Source organism: Amblyomma maculatum, chromosome 1 (assembly GCF_055883805.1).
Source record: "Amblyomma maculatum isolate TAMU_Amacu chromosome 1, ASM5588380v1, whole genome shotgun sequence".
Taxonomy (NCBI): domain Eukaryota; kingdom Metazoa; phylum Arthropoda; class Arachnida; order Ixodida; family Ixodidae; genus Amblyomma; species Amblyomma maculatum.
In genome coordinates, this window is record NC_139344.1 from 54273701 (window position 1) to 54301442 (window position 27742).

Genomic DNA, 27742 nt, shown 5'->3' on the forward strand with positions numbered 1-27742 from the left:
ATGTCATGATGCACTGAGACGGTAGCATAATTTACTCGCCCTCACTGCAACTCGAAGCATCGGCATGGCGAAATGCGTTGCAGCAGCTTGATTCCTGGAGTATAGTCGTTATACATACTTGGCGCCAATATAGAGTAGCCGACGACAGCGTTTTTTTTTTTTTTCTATCAATTATTTTTTCTCTTTTTCTTCAGAATGCGTAACCGGATTGTGTGCTTACGTAACCAGGTAACGTCATACTTCACACGTCACGCGTACGTCACAATTTGAACAAAATGGCGAATTGTCCGTGTGCTGTGCGATGTCAGCGCACGTTAAAGATCCTCAGGTGGTCGAAATTACTCCGGAGCCCTTCACTACGGTTCCAGCTAGTGAAACCAAGAGTGAAACCAAGAGGTCGCATATGAATGTGGCGCTTGTACGCCAAAATTGTTTTTCTCGTGTCTTGGAAGCTTTCGACCCCAATAATATATCTACCTTGGTGCGAAGCGGTGTTGCACCATGATAAACACCACGTGTGAGGCGGAGAGCATTCGAGACCGACCTGCTAGGCGCCCACATAGGTGCTTCCGGCCTTAAGCTACAGTTTACGATGCATGCAGTGCGTCTATAGAGGTAAAAAAAGGAAGAAAAAAAAAGAAAACAAGTGAATATCTTTTATCGTACTTTCAGCGGGTAACCTACTGTTTTTTCTTGGATTCCTCCGCGCCGCTACAGGGCCAAGAGAAGCCCATACGGCTAAAGCTCTTGTTGCCGCTCAGTTGATTGCCGTAACATCGAGCGCAGGTTTATCGCTGTAGAGCCCACCCCTGCCGCGCACTCCTTTCTCCGGTATAGCCCATAAAGCAATTTCCACCTTTAGAGGCAGAGATATTCGTTTAGCGTCGCAACTGTCTGCACGTACAGCGATCCACCCGTGGCGTCGTCACCCTCGTATTGTGCCCCGCTCCTGGCTGGGGCGGATGTCGTAAGGATAGCGCCCAAAGCGCTGCAAAACCAGCGAACTGTATCCGTTCTTGATAGCGAGGCATATAAAAGAACCTGGCCGCTTCACGCTCTGCTTGTCCAGGAGACAGACAAGCCGTTAGATAGGACTCCGGACGTGCAACGCAGCCGGTAACAAAGAGCGAGAGAGATTACATATGCCGTGCCTGCAATACTCTCCATTTGGACTACCTCTTTACGTTCCTAATAGTGCACGTCCCAGGATCAACAGCTGCGAGAGAAAGTCTGAAGAACAATGCTACGAACATGTGCCGCAGCCGGCCACAAGGGGCGCCGCCGCGTATAAAAGGGGAGGCGTACTAATTTCACAAACCAGCGTATAGGAACGTCCCCGTCGTCACTTTCGCGGCACTTTTGCCACTTTAGCTATGTTGGCGCCCCGTGCCGCGTGGCCCCAATCTTCCTTCTTCCTCGTGCGCTCTGTCGAGAGCAATGAGCGCCGGCGTGTCGACGAGCCCCACTCGGTACTTGCTCACGCGTCTCTGTTTACCTTGCGCCTCGGAGAGCCGCTCTATTCAGGGCGCAATTATACAAAGAGCGTCAGAGAAGAGAGACCGCTCAGGCGACAGCGGCAACCAATCTTGGCAGGCCAACCGCGATGTCTGGAGAGCCACTGGAACAGCCGCTCAGGGTCACACGCGGTAGCGGCCGCAGACATCCTGTCAATCGAGCGCGACCACCAATTCGCAACGCAAACAGATCGAGGGCGGACGACGACGCTTGGAGGACGTCCGACGACGGCGCGCCATCCGGGACTCTCGCATCGCCCCTCGCGCGATGCGAAAGTGCGGGCCGCGGCTCGCGGGCAAACACGCGCCAGGGTGCCGTCGCCTCCGCGCGGCTGGTGTTGGCGCGGATACAGACGAGCGCATTTCGGGATCGCTTTATGGCATCCGTGCTCATAACGTCGCTCACGAGGCGCCAGCTCGCGCATAGGTTTCGGGGTGGCGATATCGCGCGCGCCTTTATGGCGGAGGGGCAGCAGCAAAGATAAAGCGGCTGAGGAACAAGTCCCGATAATAAAAAGGGCCGGAAAAGAAAAGCGGAGGGGGTCTGGTGCCTTCGGAGCTCTTCTTCGGCAGTAAAGGCGATGGGAAGTAGTCCCGCCAAAGGAAGTGCTGCATGTCTCTCTCCCGGAGCGCCTCCTCTTTTTCATTTTTAATGCTCGCCACAGAGGGCCGAGAAGGGAAAAGAAGCGCCGCGTGCTCGCTAGAGCAAGCAGGGCGCGCACGCGCAGAGGGGCGAAAGAAGGGAAGCTGAGGAACTCCTTCCCAAGATCGCCGCGAGCAGGCAGAGCGAGAACCTCCGACGCACGTCTTCGCCTTATCGTCCTGCTTGGACGCCCAATACCGAAGGGGCGCTAAATTTGCTCGCCTCCAGACACGCGCCCCCGTGTTCGTGCTATCTTTCTGATGGAACAGGAGGCCAGCGTGTTGCGGCAGCCGCAGGGCTTCTTTGGCGCCTCGCGAACGTAAGCGGCGCCCCGCGCGCGGGCCGAACGGGTGCGGCGGGGCCGATTAGGCGCCCCCGCGCTCTGCGTTTCTGTCGGGCCTGAGTGCTGGCAGCTGGCCCCTGCGGCGCAGAACGGCCAGGTTCCAAGCGGTAGCAGCCAGAGGCGTCTTCTGCCAATCTCGCCATCGCTCCTTGCCGAGCACTTCCGCCGCAGCGCAACTCGTGCCCGAGGCCCGAAGCGCCACGCGCCGCGCCCGATGCCGCATGGCCTCTTCCGACCCGGCTCCTCTGTTCGCGCTTTATCTTTCGCTCGCCCTCACCCTTCACTTTTCTGGATTTTGCGAAGTCAGGTCAACGGCTCGGGCAAAAAACCCCGCCGCAGGCGCAAACTTTCTTTTGACAAAGAATGCGGTGGCCGATGTACCGCGGAGTGCAATAATGGGTGTCGCTAGAGGATCGGAGGAACGGTTCGCTGCCCGGCAACAGAGTTAATTACATGTAAATCGAGGTGGCGTAAAGTCGTGCCTAACGGTTTGCGATGACACAAAAACGACCGTTTTGAGCTAAGCGCAAGTAAACGGAAGGTAATGCATGAATGGGCATGCCATTGTTTGGCAAAAGTACGATGTCAAAAAAAAAAAATATATGCAGCGTATAAATCACTGATTCCTTTTCTTTCTTGGGTTCTGTTGCGCAAGTGGCTTTCACCTAACAAGCGTTAGATATCACGGGTTAGAAAGCGACGGACGACGAAGTGGGAGGAAGCATTTTCGAAAAGAATCTGAAGACAAGGCCGAAAATGGGGTAGAAAAAATAAGTTGGAGAGAAGAAGAATATAACAGGAGAAATAGAACCATCTCACTGATGCAACGAGTAGTTTGCCTGGCCAATTCCCCACCACGGGTATACATACATTAATGTCAGCAGCAAAAACGGCGTGGCCTAGGTGCAGACGGCTTCAATGCTTGTGCCAAACAGCCGGCAGGTTTCGCCGTCCCGCACAAGGCTCATCGATTAGGCGTGAACCTCACCGGCATCCGCTCCGGTCCTACACAGTCCACGACAACCAACAGAGCACGGATCGCGGGGCCTGATTCAACGCCGCTGGGAAGCCGACGGGGCGACCTGCTGCGACCAGATTCCCGTCACCGGAACGCGGGCCTCGACCTATGGTTCGACTAACGTGACACGGGCATACCGTCATCGCCTCTGTCCTACGCCCATAGCCTTGAAAAAGGTCGCAAGTGGGCTTTACTCCACGAGCAAGATTTATGCTGTTTGACGGCTGAGCGATATAGGTGGCCCGTAAAATCAACGATCTGGTACAAGAGCCTTTACCCAAAGCCGAAGAAATTGTAACAATTAGAAACCGGCGGCATACCTACTGCAGTTGGACTGGAGATCGAGCCCGGCCCGCCCCGAAGGCTTCTTATCATTACGGTTAATTAGCCCTGTAATCGCGATGACTTTAACTCTGTGTGTTCTTCTATACGACTTTTGCGTACACTTTGTGATTAGCGCATAGCATAAAATGTGCTGTCCGGTGTAAAACTGCCTGATCCCTCTCCCCCGCCCATAGAGCAAATGCCCAGAAACAAAACAACAGTCGACACCTCTGTGCAGAATCAAATCGTAAGTCATGAACACTGACAACGGAGACCATCAAAGGTGGCTTTGCAGTGCAATAAAAGCATGGAGGTGAATATGCATATGGGCCGCATTGCAACGCTATAGAGTACGTGAATGAAAAGGGTAGCTGCGTCTACCTGAAAGTGCTGACGAAATAATTTTGCAGCGGTGAATGGCAATAACGACGGATCAACAGACGTGCAAAATTTGAGTTCTTAGGATGTGAGCATTCCGCTTGTCACTGGCTTTCAGGCACGTCCATCTAGTCTTCAGCAGTTACTGCTCCAATCTAAACTCCTGACTACGTCTTATGCACTACTGTGCAGTAGAAACGGTTCGTGCCAATGGTAGCTGCTAAGTTTACAATTATCATGTCATCTGTTCTTCCTTTCCTTTCGGTACGTAGTAGTTATTTTGTAGCCAAAGAGCGCCGCTCACAAAATTATTGCCAGCGTTTGTAATGCACTGCGTGTAGCCCCAAACGTCGATTATGGAACTGAGAACATGCTCCCAAATCATCGCTGGGCGGCGCTGTGGCTCCTAAAGCCCCTCCTGATAGGCAGCGCCATCTGTGACAGAAAAGCACACATTGGGACGCCGCCGGCTCAGCTCGCTGCAGCCGCGCGCTTTCTCTTGCACGAGCACGTGCCCTGACGCGCCACCGCAGGTGCCACTTGCATTCCGTCTTGAATGGACAACCTGCCGCGTATTTCCATGGAGAAAACTTAATTATAGGCGGGAAACTTTTTATTCACGTCTGCACTGTAGAGCCAGGCAATAAAGAAAAAAAAAAAAAAAAAAACGTCTGCACTGTAGAGCAGACGACAGACGACGATGAGTAAATATTGATTGTGAATGCGTCCCACGTTAGCAAAAATGTTGGAAATGCATCTCGAGGTAAGTCCGCTATGTAATTATATTGTCATACACAATATTTTTAAAAACTGTTAAAGTATTATCAGTGCTGTGAAATAAAGCAGCTCGTTCATTGACCATCGTTTTGGCCTGTAGCATGCGATCTATATACGGTTTTGTTTTTTATTATTAAGACGTGACCAAAGCAAATCTTGCAGTAGAAGAATAAGTATATAGTCCGAAGGAGGTGTTTCTTCAAAGGCACGAACGCTAAAAATCTCATAAGCACATGTGTGCTCCGTGCGCTACACGCGACATAACCGGCTCGCTGGCTCGAAAGGCAGGTGAAATCCAAGCTTGTACTACATTTTGTTTTATTCCGGTTCTTATTAAATGGTCGTGCTTCATTCATGATAATATTTGGTTTGTACTCACGAACCCTGTGATGCGAATGGGGTGCTCCGTGCGAGTAGTGTCAATCGAGCCATATATATAGCTAGCTAGGATCGCTTTTGGTGGTGGTGGTAGAACTGCCAATATTACAGACAATATGACAACTGACAATATTATTATTGTATTGCACTTCCGACATATCTTTGTTATTATTAGTATTAATAATAATAATAATAATAATAATAATAATAATAATAATAATAATAATAATAATAATAATAATAATAATAATAATAATAATAATAATAATAATTGGTTCACTTATTGGCCAATATGCGAAAATTTGTAAAAGCGCCTCAGCAAGGCATTCCAACCCTCCCTCACCCCCGGAAAAAAAAGGCCTCGCTCCTAGATATTTTCTTGGTAGTTATAAAAATGAAAAGACAGCTGTGGACACTTAGGGCACATTCACACATGAGTGTCGGTCACGGATTCCTGTTGATTTGGTTGCTCTCAAAGCACTCGCAAAGCAGGGAGAGAGCACAGAAAATCGGCAAAACAAGACACGCGGGGACCGAAGAGCAGGATAATCCTCCATCCTCTCCACTTTGCATGGATGGTGTTAAACCATTGTACTCTTTTGATGCCTCTTCAAGCCGTCTTTGTCAGCTGTCAACATTTCTGAGTTTACGAAGAAAGGGGAAATTGCTTTTTTTTTTTTTTTTTTTTTTTTCCACAGAGAACGCGAGACTTCTCAGAACGACGTCATGCGGTTGTAAAATAGGTCTTGCAGAGACGCTTCCAAAGAAATCTGCAAAGTTTCACACGTGAGCCTCGTCTTTTGGCGCTTCGCCTACTATTGTGGCTACCCATGACACAATGCTACTTAGTACCACCGTTTCGCATCAGCGGAAGCGTTTTTGTATCGCCAAATAACCGCCAGGCGCAACTCGATCGCCGCACGTGCACAGGAAGCTAGCGAAGCGTCTGCTCCGGCGACGCACGGCGACCTATGCGGCGACGTCCTATTTCACATTTCACCACCACGCCAGGAATGCGGCGCTGTCGTCGCGCAGCGAAACTAGAGCTTGGGTTCCCTATTGCAGCGTTGCCAACTCAAAGCGTAATAGTCAAGGGGTAATCACGAATTTGCCGGGCACCGATATAGCGTGCCTGTATGAACAGCTGTTCTCTGCTTGCGGAGTGGTCCGCTTCCCGCTTCTTGTTCCACTACTGTCTTTTCGCGAATGCCCTCCTCCAACTCACCCTCGACAGCATCCACTCGCCGACTACCGGTCTCAGGCGATCCGTCTAAACCGGTAGCGTTCCTTTGTAGTGGTAATTGCGACAATTCGCGGCCCATACCGCGAACCACGGTGTACACGGCAGTTGAGCCCTGGAGGCGGCGGAGAAGGCGTCCATCCATCATGTAGCAGGCCCGAAAAACAGCGTTCCCGGTACGCGTAAAGTGGGCCCCAATATAGCCGCGGCCCAGCAGCGCGCCATTCTAGCTGATCTCGGCGGCGCTGTCGACCGGACGCACGCGTTTTAAGATTCCTGCGCCGCTTTGGGTTGGCTGCAGCCTGTCGCTTCGGGGAGCTTGGCTCTGCTTCGCCGCGAGCAAAGCGGCCGCAGTGGGGGCCACGCGCAAAGCGGCAGTTCCTTTGTCGCCCCAAGTCCCGCTGTTTCCTATTTGCGCAGCATGGGGCTCCTGTTTGTGCCCTCCGCGCGGCTCAAAGGCCTCCGGGGCACGCGCATATTCCGCAGCTCGCCGCCTGCGGTGACCGGCCGTCCGTTCGGGGCCAGTGCTCAGAGCTGCCTCTCGTACACATCCATTCCCCCCTTCTTCTCCTGCTTTTCTGCCACACCATCAACTGTGCTGTTTGTTTTATTGCTCTTCGGGAAAGGTCACTTCGGGAGCAATATGTAGACTCGAAGGCCGCGTCAGGAAACAATTTGCGCAGCTAGTCCTCCGCAGTCAGTCCTGTCTGAGCAATTCGCAAGACATAATGCACGTAGATGCACGCCAGAAAAAAAAAAAAAAAAAAGACAGGGAGTCTTGAGTACAATATAGACGCCCGCAGGTGAAACGATGAAAACGCTTAACTTGCTTTAATCGCCAACTGACGTACGGACTGCTTAAGATACCTGGCAGTGTTGAAGTATAGCCTCGTCTTGCCACATGGCTGCAGGCTAACAGCCGGATACACGTCGAACCAATGGCAGATGGCGCTAATCGACTGGTCTGTAGCCCTAGCAGATTAGCATAGGTTCCCACCGATTTGTGAAGTACAACAGCTTTAAAATTTCTTCTAGGACCCAGAAGTAAGCCATGCACTGTAAGTAAAAATGTTGTGATAAACGCACACGGACGTTGTTGTGACAGGTTCCGCGGCGAATTTATTATTTCTACTGTGTCATTACACGCCAAACGCACCAGAGTTTTCTCTCGACTCTCTACGATTTCTACCAACACAACTGTGGCTTTCTATTAAACTCTCAACAGAAATTTTGCTTCATATCTCGGGAAAAAAAACAACAAAAAAGGCCTCCCGTCATGTGACAGCCCTCCATTTTTTTTTTTTCGGAGAAGCCCAAAACTACGTATCCGTAAAACTTACGAAAAACAAAAAAGTATCTTTTTTGCGTTTATAACTGTTCTGGGCAATGTACATGAGTTGTACTTTTGTACCACACATCAATGCAATGTCAGCATAGCGTTTTCTGTTTTTCTTAATCCACTTTTTTAGCACAAGGCGCATCACTTTTGAATATTAAAAGAAAAAAAAAGAAATCTGCGAAATTAATGAGTAATATACAACTTTCAATCGCCTCTGAGTAGCATTTACTACTTGAAAAAAAAAAAAGAAAAATATGTGCGCTTAAACTAGTTACCATCTTTGAGAAAACAAAAATGCCGAAATTGGAATAAAGTGCGTTCTGCTGCGTATTCGGCCGTAAATTTCACATTGAGGTGATTGAGGTGCTCACTGCAATAAATGCAAAACATGCTCCAGCTGATAGCCCGTTTCGTCAAAAATTCCGCTCAGCAACCTTAATTGATTTTTTTTTCTGTATTTACTTCTGTTTTAATTTTTGTTTTAGTTGTGTGATGAGACTCCGGTCTAGCCGGGCGATCATATTTGCTGTTGAGATTCCCCCTCCAGCTGGCTGATTCAATCTTCGCGTAGCATTGCTCGCGTGAACACAGCACGCGAGAAGCAATGGTGGATGACCATCATCTGTGCTGCGGCGCACAATTCGACTGTTTTGCTCTTCGAAGTGAGAAGTCTAAAACCGTCGCTTAAACTTTTGGACAAATAATATTTTACAATAAAAAAAATTAATTTGTAGACTAAAGCAAGAAAGACCCCAGAAAAATGTCTGAGCGAAATTATAAATGAAACGGGTTATCAGCTAAAGTGTACTTTTCCATATACAACAAGCACCTCGGCATGAAATGTTCGGCCGAATACGCAGGACCAACGCACTTTTCTTCACACTTCGGCTTTTTTTTTTTTTTTTAATGGTGCCCAGAGCAATTTCTTCGATATTTTAAATTTTTTTTTTCGAGCAGTACATGTTAGAGAAAGCCGGTGAAAACTTTTTGTTGATCATGAATATCGCGTAGAGCTTTCAAAAATAGTTAAAAATGATGCGCCTTCAGCTAAAAACGAACTAAAGAAAACGAAAAAGCTTGTGCTCTGACAATTTATTGATGCATGACCGAAAGTACAACTGATGTATACATTGTTCATAGAACATTTTGAGAGCAAAAGTAAAATAGTTCTTTCCGAAATCATATTTTTTTTTTGCCGCATCATAGCCACAGTATCTTATGCGCCATAAAACCCCATATAAACTAACTAATTAACTAATTACACACTTTTGCGCTTCTCTAAGAAAGCTAAAGACTGTCGCATGCAAAAAAAAAATTTTTTTCCGACAGATATTAAGAGGCTTTCTTTCTTTCTTTCTTTCTTTCTTTTTTTTTTTTTTTTTTTTTTTTGCAGAGTTTAAAAAAAAGTCAAAGCTATGGAAGTACAAATCGGAGAGGTTCGAGCGCAAGCTCTGGCACGTTTGGCATGGAATGACCGAGTCTAAATAATAAATTCGCCGCGGAACATGTCCCAAAAACGTCCGAAAGGCGGCTGCCAAACCGGTTGAGAAAGACCGAAATGTGATTGTCTAGACGTGCCCCTTCCCATGGCTGCGGCATGATCTAGTTCAAAGAAGCCGCGTGTTACTCGGCTCGTCAAATGCGCACTACTGTTGCACATCTTGCGAGCGGGATCCCTCTGGAACTTACAGCTTAGAGTGACACAATACAATCAACAGGCGTGTACGAGCATGGGATCCGAAGCCATAGCATGACATGCGGCCCTCGCCTGCGACATGTAATACTTCGAAGACTGCAGGAAAGGAGGCCCCAAAGTTGTCTCGAGCATTGGCTCTGCCGCGCCGCACTCCATTCAGACCACGTGCTGCCGTTTTGTTTCTATGGCTTCTTAGTGCACTGGCTAAGAGCGTGAGCTAATAATTAGCACGGTAGGAAAGTGGATAGAAGACACCACAGAGGCTGCTTGCGACCTCTTTATTCGGCAGTAAGTTAGGTGCTTACGGTTTGTTCAATCGGCAGTCATGTAGGTAGTAGCGTGAATCCAAAGATGAATTATCAAGCGGCATCTTCTTAGTAAGCCTCCCAAACTGATCCACCTCTTCTTTAATCCTTGCTATAAACACCGCAAAAACATAATCAAGCAATATTTATAGGAATTCTTTCGTTGTGTGTTTTCTTTCTTTTTTTTTTTTTTTCACGCAAGCCTTGGAATATAAAAGGCGGTTGTTCATTGTATAAAGCTGCTTTAAAGCGCTGTTGAGCAAAATTTCGTAGTGTGGTACCTAGAGATGATGGCACCCCCCCCCCCCCCCTCCCTTTTTCGTGCTACTAAGGAACTCCGAATGTATCAAGCGCCTCCGCATCCGTTCGAGACACGGACACGGGGCCAAAGCGTCGCTGGCGGCCACAACAACCGCAGACAATTGCGTTATCTTCGCGGCGATGGACGGCTAACCGCGTGCTCTGGCTCGCCACAGACGCATCAAGGGACGCCCATAGGCTTCTCGAGGGCCTCCATTCATCATTGCGGTCATTTCGGCGCCGTCGTCACCAAGGTGGCGGCACCCTGCGAGGGGATGCCATATCTCTTCACGAGGGGCCTCCACCCGCCTCGGATGCTGCTGCCGGCGATGGTGCGTCGAATCTCACGCTGGCTGCCTTCTCCACGAGCGGCCTTCTGGGTCGGCGCAGGCGAAGATGGCGTCGGCTCATCACTTCTTGCTCGTGGCTTTGGCAGACCCTCGTCCGTGGACGACGATCGGCAGAGGAACTTGTCTCGTCGCCAGCCAAGCGCGAAGACTCTCGGTCAATTCGGCCGCTCCAGGGGAGGAGTGCCGGAGCCCTGCCGCCGCAGGAGCTTCACTTGGGCCTCACATCAGTCCCCCTTTCTCCAGACCAGATCCCCCCCCCCCCCTCCAACCAACGCAAGCGCGCGCAACGTGCCAGACAGCAGGGACAACCCAGGGCTCCCGTGCAGACAATGGTTACCGCCGCGCGAGTAGAGAGATATTACAGAGGAGATGTTCCAAGACTGGAAGCCTCCACCGTACGAGGACCAAAAAAAAAAAAAGGAATGAAAGCAAAGGGAGCAAAAGGAAGAGAGGGTGGAATATCTGGGAGTCGCGATGCTGGGACCGCTGCTGCGTCTGTGGCGGTCGTTTTGAATTTTCTTTTTCTTCCTCGCCAATGCTTCGCTCTTCCCTCTTCCTGTGTTTCTCGTGTATCTCTTCGCCGTTTTACTGCCTTCTCGTCTCTTTCTGCTTTTTTTTTTTTTTTTCCTGTCCTTCTGTGTGATCCAGTCGGGAAGGGGCAGAACGGGACCGATCGTCATTTGTGTGTGTGCCGTTGGCAGACTATTATAGCGTGCGCCGGGGTTCCGGAGGAAGGGAGGAATGGAAATCATAAGACGAATGCAAGGAAGGGAGAGCGGTCATGATGGCGGCGCCGCAATGCCTTCGCCGCCGCTGCTTTCTGTACCACTATCTTCTGCGCCGCCATTTTGAATAATAAGAAAATGAAAAGATGCCCCGGCAAAGATTACAGAGTATCGAAACTTCTCCCCTTCATATGCCTGAGTCACGGACATGTGCGTTTTGTTATTTTGCCCCTTTCAGGCCGCACGCTGCTTTCTTCTCAATATGTTGCCACTTCCTTACAGCGATGCAGAAAAATGATCGGTGTGGAGGTAGAATTATTGGAAATGCTTTGCGAAGAAAACAGACACAATTCGGAACGTTGAACGGTGCTCTTCCATTTCACGGCAGAGGAGAATGTTTTCTTTGACGATAAACGCTGATGTTTACACAGACACTCATTGATAGGTTCTCCTCATAAAGTGTAAACAAATTTGACTTGGAAACAAGTTGTCGCATAATATTACCAGGGATCATAGGTAGATATCTTGAGGGTCGTCGCTAAGCAGACCTCTATTCTATAACTCCTTCTTAGTGGCACTGACAATTGGTCCGTACACTCTGTTTATCACGAAGGATATAACACCGCATAATTTTGTTGGCACATCACACGGCTCTCACTCAGAGGGGAACATCGTCTGCTCTCGTCAGCCAAGTTAAAGGGGCACTGCGGACAAACGGAAGTTGGCCCGTGTCAATAGGCCAACGCGTTCTAATCACTGTCACCTATAACAGAGGTTCTAACCAAAGAAATTGCTGGTGTCGTCTTCTCAAGTATACTGCATGCGTCGACAGCGATTTTTCGACGCGGATCCCAGAGGCTAACGACGCCACGAGTTCTGCATTAAATGGCGGGAAGGCATTGGTGCGAATGCACTCATACGATTGTCAGAGCCGAGCGAAAATCTTGCTTGTGTCTCGCTGGTTGCCATAGCAACTGTGACGCACGCAGCTGTCGAGCCACCGAAGCGGCGAGGGAACGACGGAATGCACAACAAATACTGCTGGGAGGGTTTCTCTCTCCTTATCGCCTCTGGCGCGCCATTTGATCTTACGGCATCACTAACTGTCCCCTCTTTCTTACCATAATTATGAAGCGGCCATTCTTTGAGCAGCATTCAAATGATGTCCCACATTTTTCTTCCATTCAGCATCCACCTGCTAGTCAAGTTGGAGCCCAGCTGGCGACGTGGATTCGATCCGACTACAAATGTATTGCGTGCTGCTAATTGCAAGAGGTGTCCACCGACAGATGAGGAAGACAGTGCGCCCTTTCATTTCCTTCAAATGAACCAATTTTGATTTCGGGAAAGACGCACAGTGCCAAGCTGTGTGCCAGCCTTTCACTGCTAAACCGCCCTGCAAAACCATGTCAAACCATGAAAACAGTCTTTTCTCACGTCTTTATCGATTTTACCAGAGCCCCGCCATGGTGGTGCAGTGGTTAGTGCGCTCGATTACAGTGCTCGAGGATACGGGATTGAATCCAGGCCGCGGCGGCTGCTTATGTGCTATTTGTGCCAACCAAAAGTGCATGTTTGGTTTGGGGGTTTAACGCCCCAAAGCAGCTCAGGCTATGAGAGACGCCGTAGTGGAGGACTCCGGAAATTTCGACCACCTGGGGGTTCTTTAACGTGCACTGACATTGCAAAGCCCACGTGCGCCCTGCTTTTCACCTGCATCTAAAAAAAAGAAGTGCATGTAGTAGATTCGCAATGTGCAATGTATACCATATATAGTTTCGAGCGCGTGTCCATTATAGAACACTCACGAGACAACGAGCGACGAGACTAAAATTTGGGCCACGCACGTGGGAGCGCCCTTTGTAGAGCGCCACTCGTACGTGGCAAGTTATAAAGAGTAGGATGAGGCAAGTCCTCCTCGCGCTAGAGAACTACCGCGCGGGCGCAACCAAACACACTGTGGACTGGTAGTTAAGTTCTGAAACAGACGGTACACAGTCGCAGATTTCCTGCTTCAAGGGCTCCCTCTTTGTCGTTCTCGCCGATCGTTGTCACTAGCCCCTTAAATATCTCGAAAGCTCCCAAAACGAAACTTATCGGAAAGAAAACATTTTTACCGCAGTCGCAGAACACGCCGCGTTGCGTGACCAAATTATCGAACATGCCGACGAAGTACCTACGGCAACGGAAAAATACAGAAACCATAAATGCCCGGGGGAAGTTCCAATAAAAAAGCAAAACAAAAATAAAATAAAAAATCTGCGCATGTTCACACGTGCACCGAATGGACACTAAACAACCGCATCGACAACCTTCCATCAAACCCGAGTACAGAAATGCGGTTCCAGTGAAATACATGAACGAAACGTGGGGGAGGAGGGATGATAAAAGCAAGAGGAAGAGATAGCGCCTAGAGTGGAGCCCTTATGGAGAACGACGTTCCCGCCGCCCAAGATCCATTAGGAAAGGTTTAATACGAGGGGATGAGGAGGGGAGGCCGAAGGGGGCGGAAGGGGGGTGCGAGGGTTGCGCGTGCACCGGCGGTATAAAATCGATCGGCCGAATCGCAACCTAGCGTTTGCAGAAATTGCCCTGGCGGGCTAACTGGCGTCTCAGTCTGGCGCTGCCGATGTATACAGAGCCAGCCTAATGGAAGCCTGCGGTGGCAGCCAGGCAGCGGCGATATGCCGCGCCAACAACGCTGGCGTGGCGGCGCGGTGGTTGCAGTGTACGTCAGCGCATGACTTTAATCTTTCTTCCCCAGGCAAAAGCATTAATAATCCCGGCTGATACTGTGGTAATTTCTCTTTACTAATCCGTCTAGTACCGTAGTCATCTCTCTCTCTCTCTCTCTATCGCTCTCGGTGGACAGTGATAATAATCGTGATAGAGTAGTGTAGAAGCCTGCAAAGATGCGTGCTTCAGGATTGGAACTGAGGGCAGAAGGGACCGTTTGTTCATCCTCTACAGCTCAGTGATGGCCCACATATGATTCTAGAGTAGATTACTCTGCACTGAGAGGGCGTCCAAGGTAAATGAATTTCACCAGCCTCAAGCTTTCTGTTATTTACTAAAAGTCGAAAAAGCGAAATTGTTTTGCCGGACTGTATGAGAAAAGCAACCTTAACTTTGTCGTCTCGGCAGGAACGCGATACTCTGGCGAGCCATGTTGTATTGTATGTTAATGCTTCCTGTCAGCCTTTAGACATGAAAATATAATCACATAAATGCAGTTTTGATAAACGTAACTCAATGGCGCGTTTCGCTCACCGTGAATGCTATAGCACGAGCTGCGTTTCATGCTTCCTTCATTACGAACCAAAGCACAGCAGTAATTCGGATAAAACAGCTGTGAAATTAAGCGCATCTAACACCGAGAAAACATGCAGTTAATCGTTGCTACTAATCTTTGATCGCGTCCATATTGGAACAGCCGTTTCTTATTTCCGGAATCAAACGTCTTTGAAGACCAAGTCCATTTACCACTCGCTTTTGCAATACAACGCGTTTTATTATTTTTTTTTTTTTAGGTTTGGTTTATGGGATTTAACGTCCAAAAGCGGCTCAGGCTATGAGAGACGCCGTGGTAGAGGGCACTGGAAATTTCAACCACCTGGGTTTCTGTAACACGCACTCACATCGCCCAGTACACGGACGCCTTGCTTGTTGTCTCCGTATAAAAAGCGGCCGGGATCCGATCCCGCATCCTTGGGCACAGTAGTTTGCTTCATAACGTGTTTCTTTAGTATATGTTCTTCAAATTAGGGTATGTTGTAGTGAAATATCCGATTCGTCATATGTGCATAAGAAACTGAAGGTAACCGAGCGAAAAGCTCCACCTGTAGCTTCATTTCTTTGCACAGGCTGCTACACATTTGTGAGATGTAGCAATCAAATGTACAGAAACCAATAACAGGAGGCGAAGGGGGCGTTGAAGTTGCGACGCGGATGTGTCGTAGTTTCCGGTAAAACCTTTGAAAACCCTTCGTTCCTTGGGTTCAATCTAAAATATTAGTCTTGTTTACTACGACCGAGACCTCGTGAGGCCGTGCGTCTACGGTGCCTCGGTCGACGACGCACAGCTCTCACAGTGCGTGGCACCATAGCTCACCAAATGTCAGCTGTTAATCGCGCCAGAAACGGAAATATTGTGAAAAACGGCAGGAAAGGAAGCAGCGCATTCACCGTATACAGTTCAAAGAGCAGCTTCGTGGCCTTCCTTCCCGCGCAAGACCGAAACAAATGGGGGAGAAAAGGCGCGCAATGCGCACAGCAGGTGGTAACCCACGGAGATGGGGTAGTACGGAAGCGCGTCTTTTACGGGCAAGAACAACTGACTGCTCGCGGAAACAGGCCTCCCGGAGGCGCGTCCTGCTCGCCCATTGTGTAATGGGTAAGGCTTCCTCTCCGCGTCCCCGCTATGCTCCCCGCGTGGCGGCATAACACCGGAGGTCGTCGCTTCGGCGACGCCTCGCTCTTTCTCTGAGAGCGGCGTGCCACGTCTGAAAATTAACGGATCGCGACCGCTCGGCGCTTAGCGCACTTTTGGGTTGCACGCGGCTTCGAGGAGGCCCATGCCAGCTCGAGCTAATTGTCGGGAGGTGGGGGAGCTGGCTACAGATCGGCAGATGAGGGGAAAACGCATTAGATCGAGCCGCCGACCCCGCGTGGACGCGCTCCACGGAGCGCGTTGTTTTGCCCCCGCGGTGCCTCCTCTCGACTCGGACCATAATGCGGGCGCGGCCGCAGCGCTCCGGCCGACTCCGGCAAAAGTTATGCATATTGCGTCCAGACAGAGGGCGAGCATGCCGAAGTGCGAGCCCAGCTGCCCCTTGGACAGGCCGAGTCCTTATACGGGGCACAAATGGTGCCGTGCTGTCTTGTATCTTCGCTTTGCTGTGCTGGGTGGTTACGATTGCGATCGTGCAAATTTGCAAGAGGGAGGGCAGGGGAGGCCAGGAGCCTTACGCGCGCCAACAGCTATCCTCGATGTCATTTCTCATTTTTGCGCAGTGTTCGTAGAAGTAACGACCGATGCAGCTGGCTAAAATAATCCTGAGTTCAGCAAACTTAGGCAGCCGCAAGCGGAGATGGATTTATGCCAATTGATGCCAGTTTTGTAAGCGGGCCATGTCCTCTCCCTGCCCTTTTTTTTCTCTATATTTGTTTTAGTCTCCCATCTGTCATCTTCACATGCGTACCAACAATGCTGCACTTCAGTCGATAACTTACCTGCTTTTTATTTACCTACATAATCATTTTTGAACATTGAGCTAGCCAATAGTCGGAAGCTGCGAAGTTACCAAATGCAGGCTCTATATAATGCAAAAATTACCGCGAATACGACTCTCACACAGGATGAAAGTTTCCCTGCCATGCTGTCCTTTCGCATCAAATCCGTATTTTTTTTCTGTCCTTATTTTAACGCGATAGCGTTAGAGGCCCTATTATGCCGAAAATCCGGCGTTATGACCGAAAAATCACAGTCATGGCAGCTGACATGGCCGTGTATTGATTGGCCGGCGGCTTATGCGACGTCACGTGATTATGTGACATGGCAGACGTTCCCAACTCGGCTTCCTACTTTCAGATGAGTGCGTGAGCTGGAAATCGAACTTTCCAGGACCCTTGAGCAATGAGTAAGACACGTGCAACTCCTATAAGCCACGCAGGCACTGCCGCACGTCTTGATTAAAGCGGACCTTTATAAGCTTTTATGTAGGGTGGTATCTCGAGTATTTTGAGTAGCATACCAAAGTATGCTAGGAATATGCGCAAGATATTGACAGCCATAAATCGAAGGATTAAAGATAAAGCGAATAACACAGTGGATGTACGTGATCCAGGATCCGCAAGAGGAGTCCCATTTAAGCTGTCGTGTCATACCCTTAAAGGTACCGCTTAAGTGTCTGCACCCGAACCATACACTATACAAATTTCTTTGCTGACGCTTCGGTGTGCCACCCATCAAGCTGAGAAACTTAATTATGATAGCAGCATAGTCACGAGCTGCTGGTGTCTATGGTCAGGGGTCTGTTCCAAGAATGAAAAAAATAAGAAAAGCATGAGCCGGAAATTCACCACATCCCCCGATGTTGAAAGCTTGTGGCATCAGGCTACGCCTCAGCTTTTGTGGTTAACGATGCCCCAAGAATTCCATAGCTATGAAATATGCTGACCTGATTTCTTTCTTTTGTGCAATGGCAAGACTTTCTCTCTCTCTCTCTTTCACCACTCGGGAATACAACGTGTTTTCCTCTGCCGAAACAATCTTCATTATGTAAATTCCTTTTTTGTTAATCCCACTGCTCACGTATATGAGATTGTCCAAAAAAAAGTGGCGAGAACTTTACGACACTAGCTTAATTAGTGCTGTCATACTCATAAAGAAAGCATTGCAGCTGCATCAAGAATAAATATTTACGGTGCAAACGCCTTGGACATAGGGTTTCTCGTGATGCCAATCGCCAAAGTTTTCTTTCTTTTGTATAGCGTCACGAAGGAAGCCTTCAGCTGTGCAAAGTCCGCAGCCGAAATGCGCAAAGTTCAATGTTCTAGATATCTATAGTTGGCGTTTCATAGAATTATGGTTGTTTATAGTCCACGGGCTTTAACATCCCAAAGCGACTCAGGCTATGCAGGACGCCATAGTGGAGGTCTACGGATAATTTTTACAACCAGTTCGCGCGCGTGTGTGTGTGTGTGTGTGTGTGTGTGTGTGTGTGTGTGTGTGTGTGTGTGTGTGTGTGTGTGTGTGTGTGTGTGTGTGTGTGTGTGTGTGTGTGTGTGTGTGTGTGTGTGTGTGTGTGTGTGTGTGTGTGTGTGTGTGTGTGTGTGTGTGTGTGTGTGTGTGTGTGTGTGTGTGTGTGTGTGTGTGTGTGTGTGTGTGTGTGTGTGTGTGTGTGTGTGTGTGTGTGTGTGTGTGTGTGTGTGTGTGTGTGTGTGTGTGTGTGTGTGTGTGTGTGTGTGTGTGTGTGTGTGTGTGTGTGTGTGTGTGTGTGTGTGTGTGTGTGTGTGTGTGTGTGTGTGTGTGTGTGTGTGTGTGTGTGTGTGTGTGTGTGTGTGTGTGTGTGTGTGTGTGTGTGTGTGTGTGTGTGTGTGTGTGTGTGTGTGTGTGTGTGTGTGTGTGTGTGTGTGTGTGTGTGTGTGTGTGTGTGTGTGTGTGTGTGTGTGTGTGTGTGTGTGTGTGTGTGTGTGTGTGTGTGTGTGTGTGTGTGTGTGTGTGTGTGTGTGTGTGTGTGTGTGTGTGTGTGTGTGTGTGTGTGTGTGTGTGTGTGTGTGTGTGTGTGTGTGTGTGTGTGTGTGTGTGTGTGTGTGTGTGTGTGTGTGTGTGTGTGTGTGTGTGTGTGTGCGCGCGCGCGCGCGCGCGCGTCGAACAGTTACACGGGCGCTTTGCGTTTCGCCTCCACCGAGAAAGCGGCCGCCGCGGCCGAAATCGACCACACGTCATCAGGCAGAGACAGTCAAGCGGGTTCGTTTGTTTAAGCGTCAGTCATGTATCCTTATTAAATGAAGGGGTCCTCCAGAAATGCGCATTTCATTCAATGAATAAGGAAGAATTCCTGGACTGTAACAGGAATTAGAACCGCGTTGACGTGGCACAGTGCAAATCGTTTGACGATACGTTCTTATAGTATAAACAATCGACATATCTTAATTTACTCGATATCCTCTATTTGGTATACGTATCCTCCGGCAGCAGCCGCTATGCTCTTCCTACTCTTCGTCGTCAATGTGTACACGACAGGCGCATGTGGCACCGATAGGAAGGAAATTTTTGTGCGTTGACAGCACCGCGTAGGCCGTCGGCTCCTCCCTTCCAGAAATGAGAGCCGCAATGTTGCCACTTCCCTGTTGCTCCAATTAAAATCGCGCGCGGAGTTGCCTCTTAGCTGCCTTTCTCCTCGAGCCCACGCACAGAGACCGGGGAAGAGAGGAGGGGGGTGGGGCGGCTCGGACCCCGAGGCGGCATTTGTCTGGCGGAGGCCTCAAAATAGACCCCCGCGGAGCGTGTCTAATTGGACGTCGGCTTCGCGCCCCAACGCGAACCGCAGTCTCTCCTCCGTGCGAGCCGGGCACACAGAGGTTCTTTCTCGGAGGGGATATTTTGCGCCGTCGCACACTGCTGAATCACATCTGCCGCCTGAGAAGCGCCGCCTTTCCTTGAAAAAAAAAAAAAAAAAAGAAAAAAAAAAAAAGAAAGAAAAAAAAAAGGGGGCTTTGCCAAAGGAAGAAAGAAAATGAGACCTTTCTTACGCGCCGCCTCTCTCTCGGCGCTGACTGTGGTTCGAACGTCTCCTTTTGTAAGACGCGCACTGCGGCGGCAACAAGAAAGTATCCTCGCAAATGCCTGGGGATAACCCGCGGGAATTCGTGCTAATTTGTTTGGGGAAGCGACTCTATGGCGCGCGAAACCGTGGGAAAGCGTGAACTTCATTGCATTCCTTTCTCTTTTTCTCATTATTCTTACTGTGCACATCGCTTTTTTTGTTTCTTCCGCACGCTGTGAGACCAGTAGTCATGTTATCCAACTTGTCCCCCAAACTCAATGCTGTTCAGCTGTCGCTTTGCGTTATCGAATAAGCTCTGGCACCTCCGGGGTTGCGCGGGGTACAACAGCACGCCTCAAAAATGCTTGCCTTACGCAGCGCGCAGAGCGTTTCGTTAAAAAAAAAAAAAAAAAAAAAAAAAAAAAAAAAAAAAAAAAAAACTCACTGCTCGTAACGTTTGCATCCGTTAATTTCGGATGCCCTCGCTGAAAGCGCTTGCAATAAACCCCTGCGTTGTAGAATCGCCTTCGGTGACAGCGTTGAGGCGAATGGGTTTGACCCGACATTCTTGAGCCTCATGCGCCGACTGTAGATGGTGGGAGATAAAGAAGAAACAGGCAGGCTGCGTGCTGTCGATTCTCTCTCTCTGCTCTTCCGTTTTCTACGGCCCGCCTTCACGAGGGTAGTGTGCCGACCGCCAAGTGCGCCCGCCGGACGCTTCTCCGCCAAAAGTGGCCGCTCCCAATCGGGCGTCGCGCGCGGCGTTTTGAGCAGCACGGCGCTCCTTTGTTGGCGCCTGTCGTCGTCTCCTTTCGTGCGCGCGGTGGGGCGATACGGGCAGCGCGCGCTGATCGCGAGCATCCGGAGGGACGGTCGCTTCCGCCGCTCGCGTCAGCCCTTGCTCCAGCGAGCGGCCGCTCAGCCGCCAAAGACGGGGGAGGAGTCCGTCTACGCGCAAAGCCGCCGTGTGCGGCAACGCTCGCGCGTCTGTTTGGACGCGCGCACAGGGCTTACTCACATCCTGACATCCCATTGAGCTCGAGAAACGGCGTGAGGGCTTGGTCCCGCTCCGTGTAACCTTCTTCCAACAGCGCTCCTTCCTCCTCCTGCCACCACCCTTTCTGTTTTTCCTTTTCGGTGGAAACAGACGTTGCCGCGGGTGAACGTCCGAATCTACACTGCCAGCGCACTATGCAGATGAAGAAGACCACCGCACCCAGAAAAGGGATGCCGATGAGGCTCGCAAGCCAGACAGCCCTCCTCCGGTCGGGGCCCGTCATTAAAACGCGCTCGTCACCAGACAGTGAAGGCCTGGTACAGTCGGCTGATCAAAATCGCGGTTTCCGGTTCGAGGAGCGGCTGTGATTTGCTGTTTAGCTTTCTCGGCCAGACTTCGCGCTCAACCGAGTGATTTGTGGTCGACAGCTCAGCGAGCCAAGTCGTTATATGAACGGGAGACCTGGCGCCGTGACGCCGAGATGGGTGCGAGAATACGAGACGTGGAGTATAGCGCAAGTGTGCCATTAATGAAAAACCAGATAGGGCTCGAAAAAAAAAAATGATAGAAAATCGTAGCCGTTGGTGACAGTGCCGAGCCGAGCGCCTGAAGGCTCAACGCAGACACGATCGTGACGGAACCGGCCGGGCGCGCAGAAGATCTTGCACCTGTGCGGCAGGTACTCTAGCTGTACGCCATTTGGCAGCTTTTGCAATTACGTCGGGTTTGTCGGCCTCGCTGTGGCCACTGTATAGACGATACGCCCACAGTCGCACACCGTGACGGGTGGTCTCGCCTCTGCGGAGAGTTCAACCTGCTAGCTCCGCGAATATTGCTTCTGCATCATACTCACTTGAACGACGGCGCGCTCGTCTGCTTGTTTTTTTTTTTTTCTTTTTTTTTTAACGCCAGTTCCGAGTGTGTCACAACAAAACTACCGAAGGAAAACGTAGCGAAGCGCCATACATCTCGGACAAGTACAAAAGGAGCGTGAAATTGCTTTCTTTTTTTTTTTTCCTCCGTTATAATTAATTATTCCGAGTAGCGTCAAAAGCCGTTGGAGCGGGACGGCGGCTCGACAAGATGTTCATTTGCTCGAAAGCAAACGTGCCACTGATATGTGATAGTGTTCCTTCGGTACACGAATAAAGTTCTTTTTTTTTTTTTTTAGTTGAATTCATTCTTTAAATAAAACCTTCTAATAAATATACTGGCGCATTTTTGTTTTCTTTTATTTCTTACAAGCTGCTGCCCAGAGAGGTCAGGAAGCCTTAACTGGCAGCCAGGGAAAGGCGGCAGGTTTTAACCATGCAGCTTCTGGCTGTAAATACTCAGTTGTATGAAACATTCGCAGGAAGTATGCTGTACAAAAGGAATCTTGAATAGTTGTGCTTCAAAATCGCTATTAGCCTCTACAGCAGTTGTTGCTGCTGTGCACGTTAAACATAAGCGGAACAATAGATAGACGGATGGATTTATTGAAAGGCAGAGAGGTTGGGCGGAATGATTAAAATCTGTCCTGCTACTCTGCACTGGGGAAGGGGAGAAGAAAGAGGATCATGATGGGTGACGATGTGGTTGAAGGCATGTGAAATATATATACAGGCACGGCAGCTTGTTTACAAGCGCGAATCGAGTCCGGTGGCGCACAAAAAACGACAAAGAGCCCGCGCTGCCTGGACACCCTTCCCCTTGTCCTGCCAAGCGCCCGGCAGCAGTTTTCTGTCCAAACGCTTCTAACGGCTAGCACATTTCTTTCACGCACATACACTGGGCAAACTAAGAATACATGGTCCACAGTATTTGAGATGCAACAGGTTGAACATTCTGCGGAGTCCACCTGTCCAATTAAATGCAAGTACCTGCGCGTGAAAGCCGTGTTCAAACGCAGTTTATGTAACAAGCGTGCATGATGGCGCGGAATTTCACGTGGAACATAAAATGTCAATGTTCGATCGAGCCTTCTTAGACAAACATGTCGGGCGTATGGCTGGGCCCAGTAAGCTGCCGTAGCCTTCTTCATGCAGTTCATTAGACGACACGTCGTATCCGCTCTTGAATAAAGCACAGCTGTTTGGAGGTCATTGCTGAGGGCACTGTTTACTTCCTGCCTGTTCATTTCCATGGAGCCCGCCGTGGGCAGGGATCCATTGAAACATTATCCTGTGGCCTTGCAGTCGGCCAGATGTAAGGAGCTCCATACCGTTCAGTGCCAGAGACTGGTAGGTGGTGTGGCGTAAGAAATTTTCCAAAATTTGCACTGCAGTCTTTTTCATTGAATATACATCATTTTTGAGGTGGTTCCACATGTGTAGCGAACAGATTCTCGAAGGGCTACGAGCTCAGCAGCGGTTGATGTAGAAGTATGTCCCAAAAAGAAATGTAGAGCGGAACAAGGTTCACACAACACGGATGCTAATATTGCGAAGACGAGGAATAGTCAATGGCAGTATACATCAACGACTGCTATATGCTCGAAATATATGCATCTGATCTCAATCCTTCCAGAAGTTTTTGCATGGTTTCCCGGGCTGAGGACCAAGTGACCTCGATCTATCGTGGTGCGCTGGTATTCCCGCAGAAAAAAAAAAAAAAAAAAAAAAAAAAACGAAAAGCGTGCAAGAGATAGTGAGGTCGAGGGGACACCTATATCGGGCTGCTTTCGAGGAAACTCCTGCCGCGCACTTATACAGCGTCCGTCGCAGGTCGCACCTCGTTGAATGCAATCCATGAAATATGGGCTTCGTGAACAGCGTTTTACGTCGTTTTCGATCAGCGCGAACGAGAATGAGGCCCACCTGATTTCTAATCATTCGGAGTGGCGCTATCGCGCCATATATAACCGGTCACTGACAGCTAGTGCACATCCAGCGATGTCGCGGCGCCTCTCTTCATATTGACAACGCAGTCGTGGTGCGTTGTTTCCCCGTATACGCCGCGGCCAGCGCTCCTCGATGCGCGGTTTTCTCACGGGAAGGAGCCGCAGCGCCTGCGCCCGATGTCCAAAAAGGCGAACCTCATGTGTCTTGATGGCACTCCCTGCAGCGATCCTATCGCGGAGGCTTCCGAGAATGCGAGGCGTCGCACCGCCCTCCGCGACAGCAGACGCGGCGGCGCAAACATCAGCCGACTGCTCATGATCGCGTCTCGATGCGAACGGACGATAACAAAATGACGCACTGACAGAAGGCGGATGAGGCGGAGGGGCATGCACTGCTTATGCAATTAGCCGAGATCAAGTTTCCGGCCCTGGTCGCATGCATATTGTTGTAATCTCCGCCGTGACTAAGACGCAGCAGACGGCGTGGCTGTAGCGCGGCTGCTCCCGCGCAGCAGAGCGTGCCCGCGCGCCCTCCCAAGGATGAAATCGTACACCACCGCGCCGCGCACGCTCCGAGACAGCCGGCGTTGCGCACTTTTCAGCCGCTGACGAGTAGGGTTCACTTTAGGTTGGACGAGCAAAAGTGTAGGTCAGCCTCCGCTACAAATAGCCAAGTTTCCGGAAAAAAAGTCAATAAATAAGAGACCTACCCCTGTGGGCGCTAGTGCGCACACACGGCATACTTTTTAGCGAGTTTGCGACGGTCCATGCGACTTTTGATTGCGCATGTGCGACAGAAATGCGTACTAGAGATGGATGCCTAGTTTTTGATGACGCACAACAACTTCACTATATGCCGTTATCCCGCCTTGAGCAGCTAGTAGAAGTCACCAGTAAAGAACGCGGACAAAGTGCTCTGTTGCTTGTTAAAAAGATTTGCAGAGCATGTTTTTAAAATTTTCCCCTAAATGAATGACTCTCTCAGTATCTGCTTCGAAAGCTTGATGCAGAAGTAAGATAAAATCCGTCCACTGGCGCAAAATAACTCTTCCCTTCCATATTGTTTCCACCTGTCCATCACCCATCACGAAGAGGGAAGAAAACAAGAAAACGACGAAATCTGAAAAAGAAGCCACGAAAAAGCACGCGGTAAAGCTGTGGAGAAACATGCGCGGCATCGTGCGCTCGCATGTTCCTCCCACTCGCCTTCCGCGGGGAGCGCGCGCGCTCAGCTTAGCGCCGGCAAGCAAACTTACCCCAGTCGAAGGCCATGGTCGGCCGGGGGGCTGGCAGCAACAGGGCCCAGGCGCAGAAGCAGAGCAGCCGCAGTGGCCGTCGTTGTGGTGTCGACGGCGCCATCGCTGTCCCGATCGCTTGCGTCAGCCGAGTCTCAAGTCATCGGCGGCCAGCTGACGCGGGGCTACCCTCCATTGCACGAGCACTCCTGAAAACAGGACAAGGATAACGAGACACTGTCGTGAGTACAGGGTGCGAAGAACCATGACCTAGTCGCAAGCAAGCAAAATTCGATTCACACGGAACCGAATGGTCGTTTGTTCTTGAGGTATATATATATATATATATATATATATATATATATATATATATATATATATATATATATATATATATATATATATATATATATATATATAGTTTATATATATATATATATATATATATATATATATATATAAACTTGAAGTCGGTGACACACGGTGGAAAAAACACTTTAATCCGATGTTTCGGCCGGGGTCCGGCCTTTGTCTACATTCCTTGACAAAGGCCGGACCCCGGCCGAAACGTCGGATTAAAGTGTTGTTTTTTCCACCGTGTGTCACCTACTTCAAGTTTATGACCTACCGGACCAATTCGAGCTTCAACCCCTTCCCTATATATATATATATAGCGAACGAAATTAGCGGCGGCCGTGTCTCGGCCCCGTTAAAGCGACAGGCCGATATGCCTGCAATGGCTTCTTCGCCCGCGTCAGAAAGCCGGCCCACGTGACGGTGCAAGTAGCAGCGAGAACGGCGAGCCGACACCACGGAATTCTAACAAGGCCTGCTTCCTCCCAACAGCGAATGCCATGACAAACGGATGGGCGATATGGTATCAGCCACTGAATCTGCGCGTACAGGCTTGGGTAAAGGGGCGAGATGACATCATGTGACTCGACTAAAATTAGCGCTGCATCTTCATTTGCCGGTTCTTTATCGTCATCCGCTTGTCGTGATGTAGGCTGCTGCGGTGCGTAGGCCTGGCCAAGATCGCGGTGGCGACGGGCGCGCTCGAGCTCGCTCGAACCATCGCCAACATTTCTGCCTGCCGCTGCAACCGGACCATCGGGTCACGGCCGCAGCTGATTTCGTTCGCTCAAACCACGACTGAGAGCACCACAATCGCGGCGCACAAATGCGCTAGTCACGTGGTATTATTTGTATTTCGCGGGCTTTCTTCTGAGCTCGGAAAAAAACATACACGTGAGTCTTTCTTTATCGCAATTAATGGAATGGGGGTTTCTGAAGGTGCTCTACAACTTTCCAATTCACATGTTTGGTCTAAAGTCGATATTTAATAAATTAGAAAAATTAACGTAATTAGCTAATTAAGTAATTGTAAAACAAAAAATTGCCTTTAGTGCGCAAACAGGCTGGCAGTTGTATGCAATTTGTTTCACTGACCTACCTCAAATATATTATTTTGTAACCCTTGGTTCAAGTTAGCTGGGACACCCGGTATATATATATATATATATATATATATATATATATATATATATATATATATATATATATATATATATATATATATATATATATATATATATATATATATATATATATATACATCGCTTCAGGCTGTACAGGCACATGATGAGCATATATACAGCCTGCAAACAATCATTTCCATTGAGCGCACAACAAAGAATGCGGACGACGGGACATATATTCTTCCCCCTTAAAGAAAAAAAATCAATGAAAAGGCAACTTTTTCATCGGGGAAAGAAATGTGGAAAAGGAGAATTTCAGTTTTGGATCAAAGAAAAAAATTGAGATTGACATTTCGGAGCCAACATGAATTTCTAGTTCAACGGATAAGCACTAGCCGTCTTTTTAGACGCAGTATAGATAAAGCGTGGCGCGCGTCCGTATATGGCTGGCATGTTACCGTGTGTCCTCTTGATAGTACCAGCCACTATTAGGATTAGCAGCGACTCGTAAAGGAGGAATGTCGTTAGTTCGATTTCCTCTGTACCAGAGTCTACTTATAGGCGATAATGTCGGTGTATGCATATGTGCTGATGAGCACCTTCGGATAGAGCGTATGGTGCTTCTTAACATCAAATGCCGTCGCCCGTGTGTTTTGCAGTCCTCTGGGGAACTTCGTCATTAAACGCGGCATAATTTGCAATTAAATAAATGGTCTGCTACTGCTTTTTCGTTTGGTGGCAAGAAAGAAATCAGTATAGCCTTCGAAACGTCAATCTCATCCATTTTCGTTTTTGTGACTGAATTCAACTTTTCTTTTGCATTATGATACCGAGAACTGTGTTTGGCCGCAGACAGACATGGATTAAACCATAAACTAAAAACAGGCACATCGGTTGTCATTGGAGCCAACAAAGTTTCGTGAACAGGCTGCTGAACCAAGTTTTCAGCTTACTGCACCACAAAAGCATATCAACCTTATAAAGGTTTCCCCTAATAATTCCCACATTTATGGTTACGCGCGCTGAAGCATTCATGCTGAAACGCATGCCATTCCAAGCACGGGTGTAAGCGGCGCTGCGTCCTGGAGGATATTCTTAGTTAAATAGTCGCGACGATGTTGCCTCGTGACTCACGATTCCGCCCACCCAGCAGCAAAAAGCGGATACGCAGTCGCGCCGCCCGAGCAGTGCGATAGGAAGGGTTGAGCCACACAAGCGATGATAGAAGCTGGTCAAGACACATAGTAATAGTAGGGATCACGTTCGCTCTGGGTCGCTTGTGTTTTCCCTCGCGCGGATGCTTTCGAGTGTCACTCTAGCTATCCACTTTGATTAGCATGCCGAGATAAGCACGAGAGGTCGCCCGAGGTCTCGCCCAATTTACGAGCTAATCACCGAGACGAGAGTCGTCCGCTGCGCCTGACAAGATCTCCCTTCGTTTGCATATAGTCTCGCGATAGGGCAGCATCGTGGGCGATCTCAAATTGATGCACCCCTTCGTTTTTTTTTTCTTGTTTTTTTTTTTTATTCGGCCAGAAATTTTGAATGGCTTCCCATTTTCTTGTCTCAATTTCGGCCATTCTTCTTTCCTCTGCCTTTTTTATTTTTTCT

The 27742-nt window shown here is 49.3% G+C and overlaps 1 protein-coding gene across 1 annotated transcript in view; it reads right to left on the reverse strand.

The window, feature by feature from the left end:
• The window catches only part of LOC146202399 (discoidin domain-containing receptor 2-like), a 187477-nt gene that overhangs the window by 105848 nt on the left and 53887 nt on the right, over positions 1-27742 (reverse strand). The window contains 1 exon segment of the mRNA XM_084588148.1: positions 24675-24862. Within this exon segment, the coding sequence (XP_084444274.1) occupies positions 24675-24777 (103 nt within the window). The 5' untranslated portion in view covers positions 24778-24862.